Source organism: Lithobates pipiens, unplaced genomic scaffold (genome assembly GCF_037356315.1).
Source record: "Lithobates pipiens isolate NorthernLeopardFrog02 unplaced genomic scaffold, aLitPip1_a1.2 Scaffold_8, whole genome shotgun sequence".
NCBI lineage: Eukaryota > Metazoa > Chordata > Amphibia > Anura > Ranidae > Lithobates > Lithobates pipiens.
This window is the reverse complement of record NW_027507903.1, coordinates 463,086,544-463,108,430: the sequence shown is the minus strand read 5'-3', so window position 1 is coordinate 463,108,430 and position 21,887 is coordinate 463,086,544. Positions and strand designations below refer to the sequence as shown.

At 41.4% G+C, this 21,887-nt stretch overlaps 1 protein-coding gene across 1 annotated transcript in view; it reads right to left on the bottom strand.

Moving 5' to 3' along the window:
- Window positions 1-15,005: 15,005 nt before the first annotated feature.
- FGF6 (fibroblast growth factor 6) overlaps window positions 15,006-21,887 on the bottom strand; it is a 28,786-nt gene continuing 21,904 nt past the window's right edge. Inside the window, exon 3 of the mRNA XM_077468509.1 lies at window positions 15,006-16,914. Within this exon, the coding sequence (XP_077324635.1) occupies window positions 16,738-16,914 (177 nt within the window). The 3' untranslated portion in view covers window positions 15,006-16,737. The remainder of the gene's footprint in view (window positions 16,915-21,887) is intronic.

Genomic DNA, 21,887 nt, shown 5'->3' with positions numbered 1-21,887 from the left:
TTACATGTCAGGAATTTATTAACACAGCCTTGTAAAGTTACTGTAAATTCCACTTTATATAGACCTTATGATTTTTTACGTGGAATGAACAAATGATGAGAGAGCCTATATTTTTATAATATGCTTATGTATGTGCTGTCCAGTATAGCTTCTTTTGAGTTTAAACATGGAAGCAATGAAGAGAGACAGCAGAAAAAGACCAAGTGGTCCATTGTGTCTGTCTTTTTTTTTTTTTTTTTTTTTACCTTTTTGAGTAAATATCAATTTTTGTCCCAGGTATGTTTAAATTTGCTTGCTGGTCACTGATGCACCACCTCTGCTGGTCTGACCCAAGCATAAGCTACTCTTTCTGTAAAATAAAACTTTCAAAGGTTAGTTTTTAACTTTCCTCCTGCTGGTTAGAGGTCATGTCTCCGTGTTCTAGATCTTAGCTTCATATTGTAAATACTGCCGTCTTTAAGGTGTTTTGCTACCTGTATGGATACAAATGCTGGGGTATCTTCTTGATTCTCATTGGAACTGAACAAGTGGCTTGAGGTAGCTACAAAACGTCTTCCACTTTGCAGAACAAATCCAGCTGAATATAAATAACTACTACTAGTCATACCATGACCTGGATAAATGATAACCTTCACAGACATGTCACTATACTATGTCTTCTTTCCAAACTTTGACCTTTTAACACTGTTTATCTATTCATCTACTCACCCATGACTTAAGCCCCTTTCACACAAGTGGTCCGATCGGGTCTACCTGTACATTTTTCCGGTAGACCTGGTTGGATCCTTTATTCTCCTCCATGGAGTTGCAGGTGTAAATAGACATGTGTCCATTTACACCTGCTTGCATCCAGTCCAATCTGCTAAAAACAGAGGAATGGGGCTCCATTCCCCTAACAAGATAGATCAGGTGGCAGTCGGGTATAAACTGACAGGTGGACCACCCATTAGGGCTGCCACCTCATCCCTTTAAATCTGAACACATATTAATTCCACAGGTTCTTTGAGTCATTAAGGTGGTAGTTAAACTTAGTGTATTATCTGTGTTAAGTTTTCCCCAGGACCTGTGTAATTAATATGTGTTCGGGTTTAAAAGGATGAGGTGGCAACCCTACCACCTATAGAGTGCTGTGTATAAGCGGAGAAGACACAGACCAATCCGCTCAGTAGGGATCAGTGCACAGATCCTCCGCTGAGGCCTGGTGGAGTTCGCCCTGTGGTAAAGGGGCTTAAATACAAAACAATATACTAAGAAATTGAGCCTAATCAGGGGTGTTAAACTGCCCTGCCATTTTATTGATCTTGTCCATGTGTTCTCCTTTTTTCTTATTACAGATGAACATGGTGAAATCAAAGTTCAACCTAAATTCATCTCTTTAACTTTCAAATCTTTCTTCATCTTAACACTTCACATTTCTGACACTTTATGTTCAATGAATTATAGCTATGCTTTGTTACTAATAAAGAAATACTTGACCAGCAGGTCCTAACCTCCTTAGGTTCCCTTGCCTGGACAATATCCTGTTCCTTTGACTTTACTACTCAGTGAACTCCTGACGCAGAACACGTTTGCTGGTCAGAAGTTCTGACTCCACAGACTGCACACTTGGTTTGTGTTAGTGACTTTCTAAGTTTGGAAACCAAAGGATTAGCATAATAGCCAGGCAACTGGCAACTTCTACAGGGGGTCTGAAGAGGCTGCACAAGTCATTTTTCTCATGACAGGTTCCCGTAAATTTGGAGCACCTTATAATATTATTCTGTAGGCTTCTATTCTGATCCTTGTCCTGGAACCTGTTAGAAGTTTTTTAAGAGGGGGGATTACAAATATAGGCACGATAAATCAAACTGACAGACTTTTTGTGTATTTTTACATTTATGGAGAAGCATATTTGGCAACCCATGGAGGTCATTGCCATAAATACAGTTTAAGCAAGTTTCTATATTAGAAGGATAGCATAAGTAATTTGAATTCTTTTCTATGAACTTTAACATTTGCTAAAGAGTCTATGTAATATTTTTAAAATGTGTTCTATAAAGTAGGGCGAGATGTTTTCATGTGTCCTCTTTGTGACATCATGGTCCTAATAAGGAAGCACTACTCTCATTATTGGTTGCAGAAATCAAAAGAGTTGTGCCTCAAAAGTCCCAGTGTCCTGGATGGAAAGATCCATTTTGAATCTCAATGGGTGATTGGAGCACAACAAGCATGCATTGACTTCCTTTTTGAGGGACATCTGCATTTCTACCTAAACCTGAACTGGTAAGTGGACCTTTTGACTGCGTCAACTATTATTGCAGAAGTGTCAAATATTTGCCCAGTGCAGTGTTGCTGAACCACATTATGTCTGAGCCAATCTTCATTAGTTGCTCATATTTACCCTATGACACACAAAGAAGAACGTAAAAAACAATAAAGAAAAAAGGTGAAATCCAGGCAAAAATAAAACCACTATTTAATCCAGTTATGTGTCCTGAAAATAAAATAAAACTTTTTACATACAACTGAGCCTTCTTGTGGAATTATAGGAAAGCTGGGGATAGTAAATTGCACAGGATTATACCTACTAGAAACGGGGTGTAAAGTGAGAATTTTATAATTTTTACAAAATTGTATATATTTTTATAAAATAAGTGGACCTTGCATTTCAAGTAACCTGTAAGAGTTTATATTGTTTCAACTTATGGCTTCTTCAAACATTATAAAATAAATTGCTACTTGCCAATGACCTTTAAGACTTTCAAAAATACAAAATGTAAAATTCTTGTGTAGGGCTACATGCTAAGCATAAGTGGTATCAAAAAACAATTGGAAAGTTGTGCAATATCTTTTTCAAGCCAAACCAATGGATATAAAAACCCACCTTTTAGTCTAACTATACATTTATTTAAAACTCATTAAATGTAATAAATACTACAAGTTTATTTACCTTAGTTCTATCAGTAGATTAACTTTCCTGGCGCATCATGGCATACACTGGGTTGTGGCATCACCCTCACAACCTAATAGGACTGGTTAATTATAAGATTTCAGATAGGCCCCAGCCCAGCATTCTCCTTTTTGTCCTCATCTTATTGGGACTGAATGGATCACATACTACCCCTTGCGGCATTCACCCAGCCAAGTTCAGCCTCTCCTGGGTGGAAGTCCCCATCCTGTACAGCTTCCAAACAAGCTCTATGGAGGGAACCCCAGTCTGGTGGTCTCGGAGGTGTCCTGGCCAGCATTGCAAAGTGCTTTAAACAAGCCTGGTTCTCTGCAGCGGTTCTCCTTTACTTCCTCCCTTTTTTATGTCTCTGCTGTTTTTCTCCTGAGCCCTGTAGTCCTCCTGTGTTCCTCTGCCCCTTTCCAAAATGTCGGCCATTCGTTGGGGCTTCTGAGCATTCCAGCAGGAAGTGACAACAGCAGGGACCACCTTTGCATGTTTTCAAGATGGCGCTGGAGTCTACAGGTCGCACTGAGCATGCTCGGCAATGACATCACTTCCTCCCTGTCTGCTCCACTTTTAAAAGTAATTCCTATCTTTATGACCTTGCTGCACTAGTAGTTTTGCTTCACAGAGGCTGGGGCCCTGCTTTTCTTCTGGTATGTACCTTTGTGTCATTCTTCCTGGCACATTGCATGTAATAGTTTGGGGCTATGTTAGCTGTCACTTTGCTGGGTTTCGCTTGTATTGTCTGTCAATTCATGGACTATATTCTTTAAGTGTTTCTGTCTTTCTTTCTATGGAGACTGCTGCCCAAACATACCACCCCCAGCTTACAAAGGTCAGGGGTTGGGTAAGTAGTGAAAGGAGTTGTAAAGGCAGACATTTTTTTTATCTTAATGCATTCTATGCATTAAGATAAAAAGCCTTCTGTATGTAGCTGCCTCCCCACCACCCCCTAATACTTACCTGAGAACCATCTCTGTCCAGCGATGTACACGAGTCCCTCAGCCACCCAAGATTCTCCCTCCTGATTGGCTGAGACACAGCAGTGGCGCCATTGGCTCCTGCGGCTGTCAATCAAAGTCAGTTAGCCAATCAGGGGAGAGAGGGGGAGGGGCCAGATGGCAACTCCGTGTCTGAATGGACACACAGAGCTGCAGCTCAGCTAGGGTGCCCCCATAGCAAGTCGCTTGCTGTTGGGGCACTCCACAGGAGGGAGGGCCAGGAACAGCTAAGAGTGACCCGAGAAAAGGAGGATCCAGGCTGCCCTATGCAAATCCACTGCACAGAGGAGGTATAACATGTTTGTTATTCATTTTATTTTTTTAAACAAGACTTTACAATCACTTGAAGATAAATCGAAAGGGAGCCACATGGCTGATGCTGTCATATCTTGACAGCAAAATTGAGAGAACCCTCTGGGCATGCCTCCCTCTCAAAGAGCAGATGGTCCCGGAGAAGTCACTCCAGGTTTTCCTCCCATCATCATCGCTCCGGCAAGCAAGATCACCCTCTCCACACGGCCATCCGGCCTCTTGGGGTCACCACTCCCGCCCAAGGGATAATGCACGCTGGGTTTGCAGGGCTCCAGCTCTACTAGATAAGCTAGCTTGCCACTCTTGCATGGAAGAGGCAACTAAAGATAAAGAAGCAGATGTCAGATAGGTAACATAATTAATCAGAGAATCCGTCAGCAAGTGAATTTTCGAGGTGTCTGCTCCTGACTTAGAGGCTGCAGCCCAAAAGTACCACTGCTTCAGCTCTGCGAGCTCCCCAAAGGTTGGATAGCTCCTCTGGATTTGATTAATCTCTGGTAGAACCATTCACCAGATCAGTCAAGGAAGCCATTGGCTGGCAGGAGGTGGAGGAAGCACCACTCAAAGTCAGAAGATGTTTTCTCAACCTCAAAAGGGTACCAGAGACCTTCCCCTTCATCGATAAACTCAATAAACGTATCCAGAACGATCAGCAAAAACCTGACAAAAAGACAGGTATCAGTGAGAGGCTCACAAGATTATACCCATTGAAAGAACCCAAGGTAAACCCTCTGATCACAGCTCTAGTGAAGCTTTGATGCACTTAGCCAGGCACGTTACCCTTGTGCTAGACCACAAAATGGATTCTGAAATGAAGAAAGCATATACTTCAGCAGTAGGCACCTGCAGCCAGGCCATTGCATTGGCGGCAGCTGGGAAGGTTATGTCTGATTGGACATCTAACGTTGAGAAGCTTGTAGTCGAAGCAACAGACCAGTAGAAGATAATATCAGCCTTGCAAGTACTCAAGCTGGCAGGAGACTTTGTTGCGGAAGCATCTGTAGATATAATTACCTTGTCCCCAAGAGCAATGCTTTGTTCTGTCATAGCCAGAAGCGCTCTATGGCTAAAACCTTGGGCAGCAGACTCCGCATCACAGTCTAATTAAAGTAAATTCCTCTATGATGGGGTTAACTTATTTGGCCCTAAGCTAGCCATTTTCCAAAGTAACTGGCTGTAAGTCAGGTCTAATTCCATCAAACAGGAAATCCAAACCAGGGTTCCCTTCTACAGATGTAATCTTCTGGATAAGTACAGAGAGGCCAGATGCTATAGGCCAGATACAGAATTCAAGAGGAACTGGAGGAAGTGACAATCTTCTCTATTAGGCCTCCAGAAATCAAAGTCTTCTTTGGATGCTGACCAGCTAAAATCTTTTTGAGGGCATGCCTGCCCACCCTGTGGTAGTAAGGGCCAGGCTCAGACACTACACACAGGTGTGGTCCGAGCATGTGTCAGATCCTTGGGTGGTGTCAACTATTTCATTCGGCTATCAGTGGCAGTTCAAGGGGAAACCCCCAAGCAATCATTTCTGCTCAACCAGGCTTCCCTCAGATCAGAGGAGAAGGAAGACATTGGTCAAATACATCATGGACCTTCTACAGAAATGCGCTTGGAAGTACCAATATCTCAGCAGGGCAGAGGATTCTACCCCTCTTTGTTCCTAGTAAAGAAAAAACAGGGGATCTTCGCCTGGTACTAGACCTAAAAGGGCTCAAAAAGAGCATTTGTCTCAACTCCTTCAATATGGAGAGCCTTCAATCAAGACCACTGGAAATACATTTTGGGGACTGGATACTGTCTGTAGACTTATGCAATCTCCACATGCCAATTCATACCAGTTTTCCAAGGTACTTGCGCTTCGCCATCAATCACCAGTGCTTTTAGTTTTGAAGACCACCTTTCAGAATTTCTTGGCTCCCAGGACCTTTACGAAGGTTCTGCTTCCATTTATTGTGCTCATGAGGAAGAAAAGGCTGAGGGTCCACTTATATTTGGAAGATATTCTGCTGCTGGATATTCTGGTGCAACATCGGAGACTCCTAATCTGCACCCTTCAGACATTTGGATGGATAATAAACTGAAAGAAGAGCAACTTACGCCCTACACAAAAGATGGTCTTTCTGGGCGCATTACTGGACATGCAAGCCAACATAGTACAACTTCCAAGGGAGAAGAGAGGCCCTTTAATCCGCAGAGTAAAAACAGCATTGTCAGCAGTAACTCTGCATGTCAGATCCTGTCTCAGCATTCTAGGATCATTTACCTCCACGGTCTCTATGATTCAACAGACCCAATGGCACGTGAGAACCTTCCAGAATTTATTTCTAGCCCAATGGAATGGAATATCAATGCACCAATCAATCACCATCCCGTACAGAATGAAAAAATCTTTTTTGGTGATGTACTTGGGCCCCAAACCTTCTGAAACATTGCCTGATAGTTGCCACGCAACCCAGAAGTAGTGACTTCAGATGCCAGTCTGGAAGCATGGGGTGCACATTACCAACAACAGACAGCCCAGAGGCAGGGGGCGTTCAACCCCTAGGGGATAGATTTGAATACCCTGGAATTCAAGGCAGATATGCGAGCCCTACTAACTTTCGGCCCTGCGTTGGAGGGCAAGAGGGTACGTCTACGTCTAGACAGCAAAGGTGGTGGTAGCCTACATTTAGAGACAGGGGGTACCAGAAGCCTCACTTTACTGGGAGAAGTCTGTCCCATCCTGGGCCTAGATACACCTAATAGATCTAATTTCAGTTTATGTTCCAGCAGCGAAAACCAGCTAGATGATTCATTCAGTCTGAATTTTCTATCCAACAACGAGTGACCTTTGAGCCCCCAGGAGATGGGGCATCTCGGAAATAGATTTTGGCGGCAAATCCATCGAACACTAAATGAACACTAAATGCGCAAGGTTTCTGTTGTCCCTCAGCAGAAGGCATAGTCTGCCTACTCCACCCTAGGACATTCAGCCTGGGTTACATATTTCCCACAATTTCTCGAATTGGAAGGATTTTTGCGAGGCTTAGGAGGTCCTCAAACACAGTCATGTCATGTACTCAAACACAAACCTCACGTTTCAAAAAATATAGCAGACCTGTCTTTCAGTCACCCAGTGGCAGGCCTGGAATCTGGTGGCCCAAGTTCTGGAATTCTTTTTAAAAAGAGGCTTTACAAGAGCCTGAATTCATGTACCTTAAAAGTCCAGGTGTCAGCCCTATCAGCCATTACTTGACTTAAATTGGCCAAAAATTCCCTGGAACAATATTCCCTGCTTGGGATCTGTTAGTAGTCCATGAAGCATTATCACTCTCTACCTCAGCAAAGCAAGCGCCTGAAATTTAAGCTCTTGTTACTAAAGAGCCTCACCTTATATTATATCTTGGCAGAGTAATCCTAAAACCACCAGAACTGTTTATTCCGAAGGTAGATACCGCCTTCCATTTAAATAAGGAAATCATTCTGCCATCCTTTCTCAATGATCAAGGAATACCACATGCACTAGCAGTTGAATTAAACATAAAGGCATACCTGACAGTCACTGAACCATTCAAAAAAGCGGAAAACTTTCTAGTAATCCCCCACAGGGCCAGAAGGGAGCAAGCGGCATCCTCGTGCACCATATCCTCTTGGTTGATCAAGATCATAAAGAAGGCCTACTCAATCCTACAGTGTCCAACTCCAGAAGGCTTGAGGGCACATTCCACGAGGGCAATGGCAACCTCTTGGGCAGCGTATTGCAGAGTCTCTCCAGAAACGATCTGTAAGGCGGCAACATGGTCATCTAGAAATACACTCATTTCGCACTACCACGTGGATCTGGCACAGCTTACAGCAGTAGAGTTTGGCAGATCAATTATCCAAGCAAGACAGGCTGGTCCCGGTTAATAAATTTGAGTTTGTTTCTTGTACCCAACTGACTGGAGAGTTATTTCCCAGTGTATGCTGCCATGATGTGCCAGGAAAACTGAAAATCGTATACTCTCCTTTACGTAATTTTCCTTTCCTGGTGCATTTTCATGGCAGTATACAAATTTTCACCCTTGATGTAATAGTTACAGAGAATGCTTGCAGGGGGCCTAGCTAGAAACATAGTTAACCAGTTCTATCAGGTTGTGGGGGTGGAGCCACAACTCAGGCTATGCTGCCATGAAGATGCACCAGGAAAGGAAAATACAGAAAGGTGAGTATACAATTTTCTGTTTTCTATAACATCCTGCACACCTACAATACCATAGCTATCTGTTCTTTTTATTTTTCTTGAAAAAAATATCAATTTATGAGCTGCCTATACCTGTTGTGAGTTAAAGTTTGGGCTGCCATTGCTGACCTTCTAAAAAAAACAGTTTCCGGCCTGTTATGCTGACCAATTGACTTTCATACCTACTTTAATGATCCAGAGCAAGCATGCAGATCAAGAAAGGCAGACAAAAGTCAGATTTCCTGATATTTATACTTGTTTTTTTTCGGATCAGTGACTTAAAGCTCTGAACTAAGTGGATAAGCATGAAAGCCAGGGAGTTAGCAATTTATGAAGGAAAAGTAATGGTAATATCCATTCTTCCCCCATGATAGGATTCCTTTAATTCAAGCCACGAAATCTAACCCTGAACTTTTTCATTTTAGATAGAATCAAAACCCTTATAAATTTTAATCTGCCATCTGTGTCCTATTCATTATATCTTCTTTCACTTCCTGTCCTTTCTACATAGTAAATGCTCTCCTAGACAGTTGTTCAAAGAACAGTTGTTAAAAGAACAAGTGTACCCATTGGATGATTTCCCCTCTTTTCCTGTTATGGTGACAACTTCAATTTGGATTATCTCATCACTTTTAGTTATGGTGACAATGGTTAGGAGGACAAATAGAGGGTTGCTCTCCCCAGTGGAGACACAGACAGAAAAAAAAAATTGACAGGGGTTCTAATTCCTCACCACTATATCCAAAAATGTAAAAAGTGCCTTAAGACACATGTAATTAATACTTTTAATATTGAAAAGAAATATGATAAAATCTGTATACAACACCAAAATGACCTTCCAAAAATGTTTGCATTAAAGTACAAAGCACCTAATCTTCTGTGTCTAAATGTTTAACAGATTCTTGTGAACCTTGTGAACCAGCTGAGGGGCTCCATGCTGCGACCTATTGCTTGGATTAACTGTTTACATTGGGTTAAAGATGTGCAGCATTGGATGGGAAAGATAGTGAAAGCAACGATGATGGCAAAGAAGCTCAGCGCCATCCAACAGCCTAGAAGCTTTATTATTTTTAGCACATTACAAACAGCTGCTGATTCCAAAAAGAGAATCCATATGAGAGAACCCATTTTGGCCTGCACTGGCCAACACATAATGGTTTTTCAAATATCTATCTGAAAATGGAAAACATTTTCATGAATACCATTCATCTCACAAAAACATACAGGTGAGTAATACCAGCTTTTAATGGCATACAGAACACTATACATACCTCCCAATGTATGACAGGGATACCTCAAGCCCCATCTACATGTCCACCAAAATTACACCCATTAATATTTACCCACCACTGGGAGTAAAGACTCTTTTTTCTTTTAGTTTTGCACTGAGTAGGGAACATTTTCAATGTCTGTCAGGTTTTTATTGCAGCCCTCACATTCTCATTCTCATTTTGTCTTGTTAACCATCATCAGTGTGATAGAAAGTAATGGAAATCCAAAATTGTACAGGATGCGGGGGGGGGGGGGGGGGCATCCCTTCAATGAAGACATCTGTTCTGGTGACAATTGTCAGAGGATATCTATTTTTCCTTGGAGGGATTTATGTTGTGACAGGAAGTGAAGGGAAATCTAACCAACGGGACACAAAAAGCATAAATTTGTTCCAACCATTCTATATTCTATTCAAAATAAAAAAAAGTTGTAGCTTTTAAACTTTAAAGGATAAGTTAATCTTACATGTTCCATCCGTATTTAGGGGGGAACATGTAACATATTCCAGCAACTGCAGTCATTTCCCTCTTTCTCCCCAGTGACAGCGGGCGGGCATCTTCTCCGGAAGCCCACTGTCATTCTTTGAAATGGGAAACTCTGTGAATAGAAAACTACAAGTCCCGACAACTTTTGTAGCTGTCGGCTTGTAGTTTTCATCGAACTATCACGGTGCTGTTGACACCTCTGGTAGTGGTAGCTCATTCATTCTTCATGTCAGTGAGTATCTGCTTGCTTGTATGAGGTACGAGCAAACAGATACACTGACAGGTCTGCAGGAGTCTGCAGGTGTAATGCTTTATAGGCTTCCAAAACAAAAAATAGTAAATGCTATTTTTTTTACCTACAAAAAATATAAATGTATTATATTATTTTGTTAAAAGGTGAATTTATTCTTTAAACAAATTGTGTCTCAATTTTTTGTAATATACAACAAAATGATACAGTGCTCAATGAGTTAACAGAAAAGGCTGTCTCACAACAGGCAGTGGGAACATAAATACAAACAGTTTATTCAATGATATATAATACATGAAGTCCAATCCTGTTATCAAAGCAAAAGGAGTGGGGAGTGTTAAAAAGTAAGTGGCTTACGGTGTCACTGGAGGTCCTCAGAGCAACGAGGGGCTGAAGGCATCTGGGTGTAGGGAAAACTCTCGCAGCAGGGAAGATGCCAATGTACCTCACCCGCTCACTGGCGTGTGGAGGACAGCTGGACATGCTGGAAGAGGAGGTGAAGGCAGTGGTCATCAGGAAGGTGGAGAGCCAGACTCCGTACTTCACATGTCAGAAACGCCAGACCAGCTGGAGTGCTGACAGGAGGTGGGAAGGTGCCGCAATCCTGCGGAGGGATTCCCGCCTCTCTCTCTTGATATAACCAAACACATTAGTTGCTGCTCACTGCTAGGTGGTAGTGTCCTGAGGGGATGCAACATCCGGACGGATAAAAAACAGGGCTGGCATGGATAACGGTCAGCGTTGCTGAAGGTTGTGGTGACTGGAACTCTTCGAGGACCAGAGTGACACACAAGCTTCTTGGTTGTTGTGACAACGCGTTTCAACAAAGGGAGGGGGGTGTGTGAAACGAAAGGAGGGGGGGGAGATGGGGGGAAGGGGGGGAAATGCTATGAAAGGAACTAGACAAAACTGCAGGTTTCTAATTTCTCATTTAATCCTTTAGGGGCAAGAGAGTCAAGCATATATATGCAAAATACTTCCCTTTTGAATAGGGAAAATCTCTCATTTGCAGTAAAGGTTCCTTTAATCGCATTAAGCCCACCAATGGGAACTCCTACCTGCATTTTAACAGCTGCCACCACCCCACGTGGAAGCAGAACATTCCTAGTGGACAGTTTAACAGACTGAGGAGAAATTGTTCGAGACTGGACGATTATGTCACAGAGGGTAGCCCGATGATAACTTTTTTTGATTTTTTCTTAAATTCTAATTGTCACTATTACTAATTTTGAATTCATTATTGTGTTATTTGTTACACCCATCATGTGCCTATATAACACTAATGATTATTTGATTTTGTATAGTTTTGGATATTTTCAATGTTTATCTTCTGAGCAACGAGGGGTTTGCATCTTACTAAATTTCTCTGCCCCACTGCTCTGTTTATTCCCCGCCCTTACCCACTATTTAAAACTTCCTGGTTGCCCATCCCTGTGACTTTGAAAAAGCGCATGTGCGCGAAACGTGTCGTCATGGCAGCCAACCCAGTCACCACAGCCATCAGCAATGCTGACCATCATCCACGCCAGCCAACCCAGCTCTGTTTTTCATCTGTCTGGATGTTGCATCCCCTCAGGACACTTCCACCCAGCAGTGAGCAGCAACTAATGTGTTTGGTTATATCAGGAGAGAGAAGCAGGATTGCGGCACCTCTCCATCTCCTATCAGCACTCCAGCTGGTCTGACATTTCTGAAATGTAAAGTACGGAATCCGGCTCTCCACCTTCCTGCCGACCGTTGCCTTTGCCTCCTCCTCCAGCGCGTTCAGCTGTCCTCCACATGCCGGTGAGTGGGCCTCCCATTCAGCTGAAGCGTAGCAGGGACATTGGCACCTCAGCTGCTGCGAGGGTTTTCTCTATACATGGACTTCATGTATATCATTGAATAAACCATTCGTGTTTATGTTCCACTGCCTGTTGTGAGACTGCCTTTTCTGTTTCTGTTTTGTTGTATATTGCTTTATCCATATCTTCCAGCTATGGCTGTTGTCCAGCTACACTGGGTTCAGACCCCACGCTATTGACTGTGATCCCTTCTCATTCACACATCACCAAGTTTTAGCGCTGGTTACTTTTGCTATTTAATAATTTTCTGCAGATCTTCCTCTGATTTCACGTTCAAGTTCTACACATTGAAACCCCATGCAGACTATCACTTTTTCTGCTGAGTTTTTCCTTCAGATTTACCAAAACCATATAATATGAGGTCAAACCTAAGGAGTTTCAATGTGTATGCAATCAGGCAGGCCCTTGCACTACATGGTTTTGGTAAACCTGAAGGAAAAACTCAGCAGAAAAACTGATAGTGTGTATGGGGCTTTAGTAGCACAAATTTGAATATATCCAACATAAATAACACATAATATAGAGGTGTAGAATAAATTCCATACTTATTATATTATATCTTTTGATACATATTGATAGATATAATAATACTGTTTTTTTTTTTTTTTTATCAAATCATTCTAAAATCTCAGTAGTTCTACAGCATTATGTACAAAATAAATTAGCTTAAAATACGGCATACAATTTACCTTACCCGCTAAATTCTGAACGTTTTTCTCAATCTAACTGAATAGTTCTTTTAAGTCTAGCTTAGTTGCCTCTTGAAACTAAAGTCAGTCAACCCCCAACAGCAAATACCATGCTGCAGCTGTTAGATCTCTTTTCTATGCCACTTTGTGTTTTGATATCTCAGCTGCTTCTCAGCTGGAAAGCATCTAAGGAAAAAGGGGGTTCTGTCAAGTTTGGAATGGAATCAACTGTTCATGGGTGACTTCCAATTGTTTTCAGATGTTGGAGAAATCTACAGTTTTGTGGAATAATCGCTTAAGGCCGTATTCACACCTGAGCATAGCGATTTACTGGCATTTTTATTTGAGAGTTTTTGAGCGTTTCTATAAGTTTATTGCAAGCGTTTTATAAGTGTATTACAAGTTTTGCAGCTTCAGGCATTTTTATTTAGCCAATAGCTAGCACTAGGGGGAGTAGGGGGGGGGGGGGAATTAGGGGTGGGGAGCTGCTATTTGAGAAGAAAACACGCAACAAAACACTCACATAAAATGCCCAAATCAGGCTTTCTATTTTCTGCCAAAAACGCTTGTAATCTGCCAAAAAGAATCTCACTTTTATGAGCGACAGGCGTTTTGTTTAAGTTGACAAAATGCTCATATGTGAACAGGGGCCATTGAAATTAATGGGATTTGGCTTTTTGAGCATTTTAGAACTACAAGCTTCAAGCAGAAAATCGCTCAGGTGTGACTAAACCCTCCTGTTATTTATACAGCCAAGGAAGCTGCCATCTTAGTCTCTGTTTGTTCTCCAGTTGCCATGGTGCATACAATGAGTCATGCCGCCAGTCATTAGATGGCTTGGCAGTTGGTTGAGAGCACCAGCAACTCTAATGCCCGTACACACGATCGGACTCTCTGGCAACAAACATTTATTGGTGTAAAATTTGAGAACCTGCTAGCCAACATTTGTTGGCGGAAAGTCTGACAACAAATGTCCGATGGAGCATACACACAGTCTGACTTTCCGCCAACAAGCTCACATCCAACATTTGCTGTCAGAAAATCCGATCGTGTGTATGCAGCATAACAGTTATCATTCACAGCATTTCTTGAATGTAGCTGTTTTGGGAAACAGTTAAATCGATTGGTTTAGTTCTGCTTTAATTTTGTAGGCATGTCTAGAATTGTTGGGGAGCAGGGACAAGTTTCTCAACTCAAAATTTTCGAGGCCCCTGTTAGATGAAACTGCCATTTATATGTAAATTCCATGCACAAATAAAAACCTACACATCCTCACTGTACCTGGATTGGCGTGTTTTAATGCAGTGTAATGCAAATTAATTACCTAACTTATGTCACTCTTTTAATCTGTAACCAGTGTCAGATGCTATCTCCATATGAGCATTTAGACCAGTCACTCATCTGCCCATTTGGTAGTTGGCATATTTACCTTAATGACATTGGGGATGGACATTCTCAGCTTTGCTTGAATGCAGCATTCCAACTCATAATACTGCCACTTGGTGCATGTTCCTTGATTGAGGTTTAAATCATTGCCTCAATGCCTATTGGAAAGGGTAGTTCACTCACAGTTGGCTATGTCACCATTCTGGGACAGAGTCACCAAGGGGTCCCTCTGCAAGACCAGTTTAGGCTCTATATTCAACTGCTTACTTGCTGACCAAGTAAAAAAAACTTTGCATTTAATAACAACTAGATAGAATTGAGCAGTGTTCAAGTCTACATGACAGTGGAGGTCCTAGCACGCACCTGACCTGCATTAAGGAAAGATGGACCTCAAATTGTATGTCCCCTGGAGCTGTAGTGCCAACAGCACTGCACTTCCCTAAGCAGGTATAATTTAATGTCACAAAGGAGCATGGAAGCACAAAATAAAGTATGTAAAAAAGGACACATAAAAAAAACATAAAACTACCCTGTAGGCCTATTTAAAGATGCTTCAGGAGACTAGATGATTAAGTGATTCTTAACCCACTAAGTAAAACTTACACCATCCTCTCTGTTTGTTAATGGAATCTGCTCCTGTGTCCGTGCCTTATAAAATAAATGCCGTCATATACCTGTTTTTAAAGCGCCGATCGGTGCTCATGTTACCCGCCTGCTCTCTTCTCTTGGCCTGACAGCTGCAGCAGGAAGAGCCACTGACATCAGTGGGGGAGGAGGAGAGAGGCGGCAGGTCACATGAACACCGGTCAGTGCTCTGAAAACAGGTATATACATTTTTTTATATGGCCCAGACACAGGAGCAGATTACATTAATACACAGAGAGGATACTGTAAAAATTGAACAGTAATTTCAGCTGCAGGAGGGGAGGGGGTGGGCACAGACACAGAGCTGACAGGCAGGGATGGGAGGGGGGAGAGTATGGAAGAGAGCACAGAGAGAGGACAGGGAAGAGGGCAGATGACAGAAACTGACCAGGGTGTCAGGGCTCAGCAGCCATAATACACCGTGGTCAATTTACAAAGGGGAGGGCAGAGCCAGGCAGGATCAGCCAGGTATTCCAGGTGTTACAGGGGGCCAAATGACACATCACAAACACTGTGCTGTATAACGTGCTTTAAAGGAACAGGATCTTTTTTTTTTTAGGTTAAAAAACTCTTTAAGGGTCCACTACTCACCATTAGGATCATCACCACCTGTTGGTGAGTATTAGATTGCAGCCTACAAACATTAAAGCTAAACTCCAACCACATTTGTTTCAGTTTGACATAAGTAGGAGAATTGGCTAGAACCTCTATCAGGTTTTATAGGCTGTTTGTGCCACTCACTTGGGAGATTTTCTGTTAATTTTATGACAGTCATCAAATAGGCAGAAAGTAAGGGGTAATCTCTCCAATGGTAACAAATAGAGCAAAAACAGTCTGGTATAGGTTTGAACCCTTCTATTTGCCATCTAGTTCTAAATAAAAGTATTGACTTAAGTTGGGTTTTAATAATTGCAGCCTACATTATGTAGATGAAGTTCAGTCGATCAAATAAACAAGGGACAAGGATTATGTTAATTGAAAAGCAGCTATTGGAGGCAGACTACTACAAGGGAGGGCTACAAATACTCAAAAATTGTGGTAATACTGACAAATTTCATTTTTCATTTTTTCTAATTTTCGACTGATTACCTTCAGAAAATCAGCCATATCCATTTACACTTATAGTGCACAGTACCAGCAAGAATCCCAAAAAGCAGTTCTGTTTATATCTAAATAGTAACGTATTGAACATAAAACATCACCATCGAAATAACTTACATTAGAAACTTTTTATCAAACATTATTTTCATAAACATATAAATAAATGAATGTAGTTACATTAGTTCATCTTTTAAAAAATCCTATTAAATAATAATCTACATGCACCTCCTGATATTGAAAGCGGAGTTTGTTGAGTTTCAATGTATAAGAAGTATATTTTTACTTTTGAAAGTATGAAGGACTTTAGGTTAATTTTTTCCTACAGAAAAATAAGATGTAAAAAAACGTAGCCCTCTGGAAAAAAAAGCTCTCAAAATTCATCCTCTATCCATCAGGGATAAATTAGGTTTACTGTACTAAAAAAATAGTACATTTTGTAAAAAAAAAATTGTGTTTTAAGTTGTCAATAAATGGCAGTAAGCAGATTTCAGATGGACATGGCTTCTATAGAAATAGCTCCTTTCCAAATATACATATATTCTGTAATGGCATAAATATTTTACCTGGGAGATTATTCACATGTGCAAAATTAAAAGACATTTCAGCTGTACGATGTTCATATTCGCGGAAGAAAATGTGTGACAGTCATTGCAGGTGAAATTTTCGTTCCTCTTTTAATTTTCCCATGCTTGCTTAATCCAAGGTAAGCACCTTTGTATAGATGAGATTCGTAGGCATTATAATTGTTTGATAGCAGAATTTCCTTAAACTTGCACTCATCCTGAAACGTTGCCTAGAATAGATAGAAAAGGGTGCTAAAATGTACAATATATCACTGAGATATCCCTGGACTTTATGGAGTTTTATATCAAAAAAGAAACCCCCTTGATGGGACTTTGTCAGACCACCAACACATGTGTTGGTGGTCTGACAAAGTCCCATTAAGGGGGTTCCTTTTTTGATCTAGATATAGGGATCAAGGGGGTCCCATCAAGGGGGTTCCTTTTTTGATCTAGATATAGGGATGGGACCACCACACCACACCACTTTGGTTGATACAGGGGTAGTCTTCCTTTTTGGTCTTTTTGGAATTTTATATTCTTGTGCAGTAATTTTCTTTTTAGATGGCAGGAATTGTTGACCTATTGCACCACAAAAATGTGTTATCTATTCCCCTGGTAGATGTCTGTCCAAAAGATGGAGTTACATTGAAAGATGATAAATCAAATTTGTAAAATTCGTTTTGTGACACCTACAGGTACAAAATATGTAACCAATAAGATTCAAGTTTCCTAGTGGAGGTAATGACTAAGCACATGTGACGTGTGTAAAACGCGTCTACCCGGCATTCTGATGCCTGCAATTTTTGGGATGTCCAAATAAAGAGGATGTTGCTCTACAGTGGTGTACGGCCATTTCTTCTAATTTCATTGTGTATGGAGGCGAGCCGAGGCAAGCACCTGCTGGATCATTAGTCTTCCTTATCTCACCTGGAGTGGCGTGTTTTCTTTTTTCCATTCTTAGTGGAGGTTAGAAGGTGAAGTCAAGTATTCAACAAAATTCCAGTAAAATAAAAACCCTTCATTCCTTTTTTTGGTCCTGCTCAACCATAAGATTTATTGTGATGATGTAGAAGCATGAATGGATAAACAGACATCAAAGAAGACATCACACAAAATGCTTAAATGTAATTATCATTGAATGACAAGCACAACATACTGTATCAACCTCCTTTTTCATTTTATCTAGTTTTGAAGCCTTTGGTTTCAATAAAAAGCAAACTCCTTATGAAGGCTGTTTTAAAATTGTAATTGATATACTATATATATTTGTATGTAAAATTGAGTGGCCATATTGTAGAACAGCATCAGGATAGTGATTTTGTGATGTCATTAAGGTATCACACAGATAAAATGACATGCAGGTCAGTTTTGTTACTGCCCAGCCGCTTAACATATCTCTGAACCATGTTCCTCTCTATGTTAGGTTGCAAACGGCTAACTTGGCAAGTATACTTTCTACCACTTTAAATAAGCCTTTTAGCATCTTTACTAAGTGCACAGAGAGTAGGGGAACAAGATGTACTTAGCAGAAGAACATGCATGATCCTGTGGTCACCACTACTAAAAAGATTAGTAAGATGTGTTCTTACTTTAGGCACTGAGCTACAAAAGGAATGGCTTTCTAGGTATACCACTACTGTCTAGTCTTGTGGTTTTCACTGAAAGAAATATAAAAGAATAGAAACTTGTCTTCAAGGAATAAGTAATGTTGCTATTACACCAGCCATAAGCAAGCTATGGAACTCTGTTCATGGGTGGAATTTCCCAGCATGCTCTGTTAGCTTCTGGAGACAGGAATATAGCTACAGGGATGGCAAAGATAGCATCAGCCACTGGGCTCACTTATGAATTTGTTATAATGCGTAAGGTATTTGTGTGTACATTACGTGCTATTAATAAAGTTGTTGTAAGGTCTTGTTTTCTATTATCGGGCTTAAAATTCTTAGTTATGCCCCTGGCTGAAATGACTAGGCAATGTGGGACTTGTGGTTTGACACAGCTGGAGGTCTATAAGTTGTATAATATTTAAGGCTTAAATATTATTGTAAAGCCTGAAGGTTTTTTTACTTTCATTCATTTCTATATCTTATTGACACACAGAGCGGAACTTGTGAGAGAGCACACACAAGTGCCCCCATAGCAAACGGCTTGCTATGGGGGCACTTGGAGAAGAGGTGGAGCCAGAAGGGGGAACCCAGAAGGGAAGCATCAGGGCTGCTCTGCACAAAACCATTGCATGGAGCAGGTAAGTATAACATGTTTATTTTTATTTATTTTTAAAGTTACCTTTAATATCACTTTAAAGTTAATATAAACTTGATTCATGAAATCTGACCGGGGCGCATATACAGTGGTGTGAAAAAGTGTTTGCCCCCTTCCTCATTTCCTGTTCCTTTGCATGTTTGTCACACTTAAGTGTTTCGGAACATCAAACCAATTTAAACAATAGTCAAGGACAACACAAGTAAACACAAAATGCAATTTGTAAATGAAGGTGTTTATTATTAAAGGTGAAAAAAAATCCAAACCATCATGGCCCTGTGTGAAAAAGTGATTGCCCCCCTTGTTAAAACATACTATAACTGTGGTTGTCCACACCTGAGTTCAATTTCTATAGCCACACCCAGGCCTGATTATTGCCACACCTGTTCACAATCAAGGCATCACTTAAATAGGAGCTGCTTGACACAGTAAGGTCCACCAGAAGATCCTTAAAAGCTACACATCATGCCGAGACCCAAAGAAATTCAGGAACAATTGAGAAAGAAAGTAATTGAGATCTATCAGTCTGGAAAGGGTTATAAAGCCATTTCCAAAGCATTGGGAATCCAGCGAACCACAGTGAGAGCCATTATCCACAAATGGCGAAGACATGGAACAGTGGTGAACCTTCCCGCCCAAAATTACCCAAAGAGCGCAGCGACGACTCATCCAAGAGGTCACAAAAGACCCCACAACAACGTCCAAGGAACTGCAGGCCTCACTTGCCTCAGTTTAGGTCAGCGTTCATGCCTCCACCATCAGGAAAAGACTGGGCAAAAATGGCCTGCATGGCAGAGTTCCAAGGAGAAAACCACTGCTGAGCAAAAAGAACATCAAAGCTCGTCTCAATTTCTCCACAACACATCTTGATGATCCCCAAGACTTTTGGGACAACATTCTGTGGACAAAAGTGGAACTCTTTGGAAGGTGTGTGTCCAAGTATATCTGGCGTAGAAGGAACACTGCATTTCATAAAAAGAACATTATACCAACAGTAAAATATGGTGGTGGTAGTGTGATGGTCTGGGGCTGTTTTGCTGCTTCAGGACCTGGAAGACTTGCCGTGATAAAAGGAACTATGAATTCTGCTGTCTACCAAGAGATCCTGAAGGAGAATGTCCGACCATCTGTTCGTGTACTCAAGCTGAAACGAACTTGGGTTCTGCAGCAGGAAAATGATCCTAAACACACCAGCAAGTCCACCACCGAATGGCTGAAGAAAAACAAAATGAAGACTTTGGAGTGGCCTAGCCAAAGTCCTGACCTGAATCCTATTGAGATGTTGTGGTATGACCTTAAAAAGGCCGTTCATGCTCGAAAACCCTCTAATGTAACTGAATTAGGACAATTCTGCAAAGATGAGTGGGCCAAAATTCCTCCAGGACGCTGTAAAAGCCTCATTGCACGTTATCGCAAACGCTTGGTTGCAGTTGTTGCTGCTAAGGGTGGCCCAACCAGTTATTAGGTTTAGGGGGCAATCACTTTTTCACACAGGGCCATGATGGTTTGGATTTTTTTTCACCTTTAATAATAAACACCTTCATTTACAAATTGCATTTTGTGTTTACTTGTGTTGTCCTTGACTATTGTTTAAATTGGTTTGATGTTCCGAAACACTTAAGTGTGACAAACATGCAAAGGAACAGGAAATGAGGAAGGGGGCAAACACTTTTTCACACCACTGTATCTGCAGTGTTTACATATCTCTCTCCAAAGCCCTAAGTCCCAAGCAAATAAAAGCAGCCGAAAATTTGTGTCGAGGAGGTTGTTATAAATAGATTAGCAGAGAGCTGATCTATTCACAGCACAGCTTTATCTTCCTCTGCCTATGTGGAGGGGGGGGGGGATTCCACGTGCCTTTCCTCCATGCCCAGACTCCCCTCCCACTGCTGAAAGAGGAAGTAAAAATTCTAATGCCCCATACACAGGATCGGAAATTCAGCCAGCAAAAGACCGATGAGAGCTTTTGGTCGGAAAATGAGAGCTTTTGGTCGGAAAATGTGACCGTGTGTATACTCCATCGGACTTTTGCTGGCTGAATTTTCGGCAGCAAACGATGGCGAGCATGTTCTCAATTTTCCTGTTGGAAAAAGTTCCGATCAGAAATTCCGATCGTCTGTACCAATTCCGACGCGCAAAATTCCTACGCATGCTCGGAAAGAATTTGACACATGCTCTGAGGCATTGAACTTAATTCTCAGCTCATCGTAATGTTGTATGGCACTGCGTTCTTGACGGTCGAAAGTTCAGAGAACTTTTGTGTGACCATGTGTATACAAGCCAAGCTTGAGCGGAGTTGCATCAGAAAAACCATCCGAGTTTTTTCCGACTGAAAATCTGCTCGTTTGTACGGGGCATTACACAATGTTCACTTTGTAAAGAATACAGAAAGTCGAAGACAGCAGATATACATGTAAAACTTGTGTAGGAATATTTGTTTTATCCCTGTGTATCATCTGAGGCTGTTCACTTCATAGGGTATATGTGAGGGTTTACATCCACTTTAAGTCATAATTACTTACAGCTGATACATGAGTAAATTTAAAAGGCTTGAATTAATGCAGCTGTGCATATTAATACACCATTAAATGTATTTTTTGAATGCATACAGTGTAAGTCCTTATACAGCAGAGCTGAGCCTGAGAATGGGAAAAGAGCCAATAAGTTGCACTAGTTCAAGGAACATTCTGATAGAAGGTGAGAGCAGAGTGACAGAAAAGCTCATCAGCTTGCTGCTTCATCTTTCATTGTTCAATCGCAAGCTAGGGGACAGACAAGACTGGAAGGAAGTCACACTTTTTTTAAGTTACTCCTGTCCCTGAGGTGAAAAAGTATATATAGCACTCTTTCTCGTCTTTCTTGGTAGTCTGGATGCTGAGCTAGGATGATCAAAATCCTTCCCCCTTCCCCACCGCTGTTCACTAACACACCTTACAAGAAG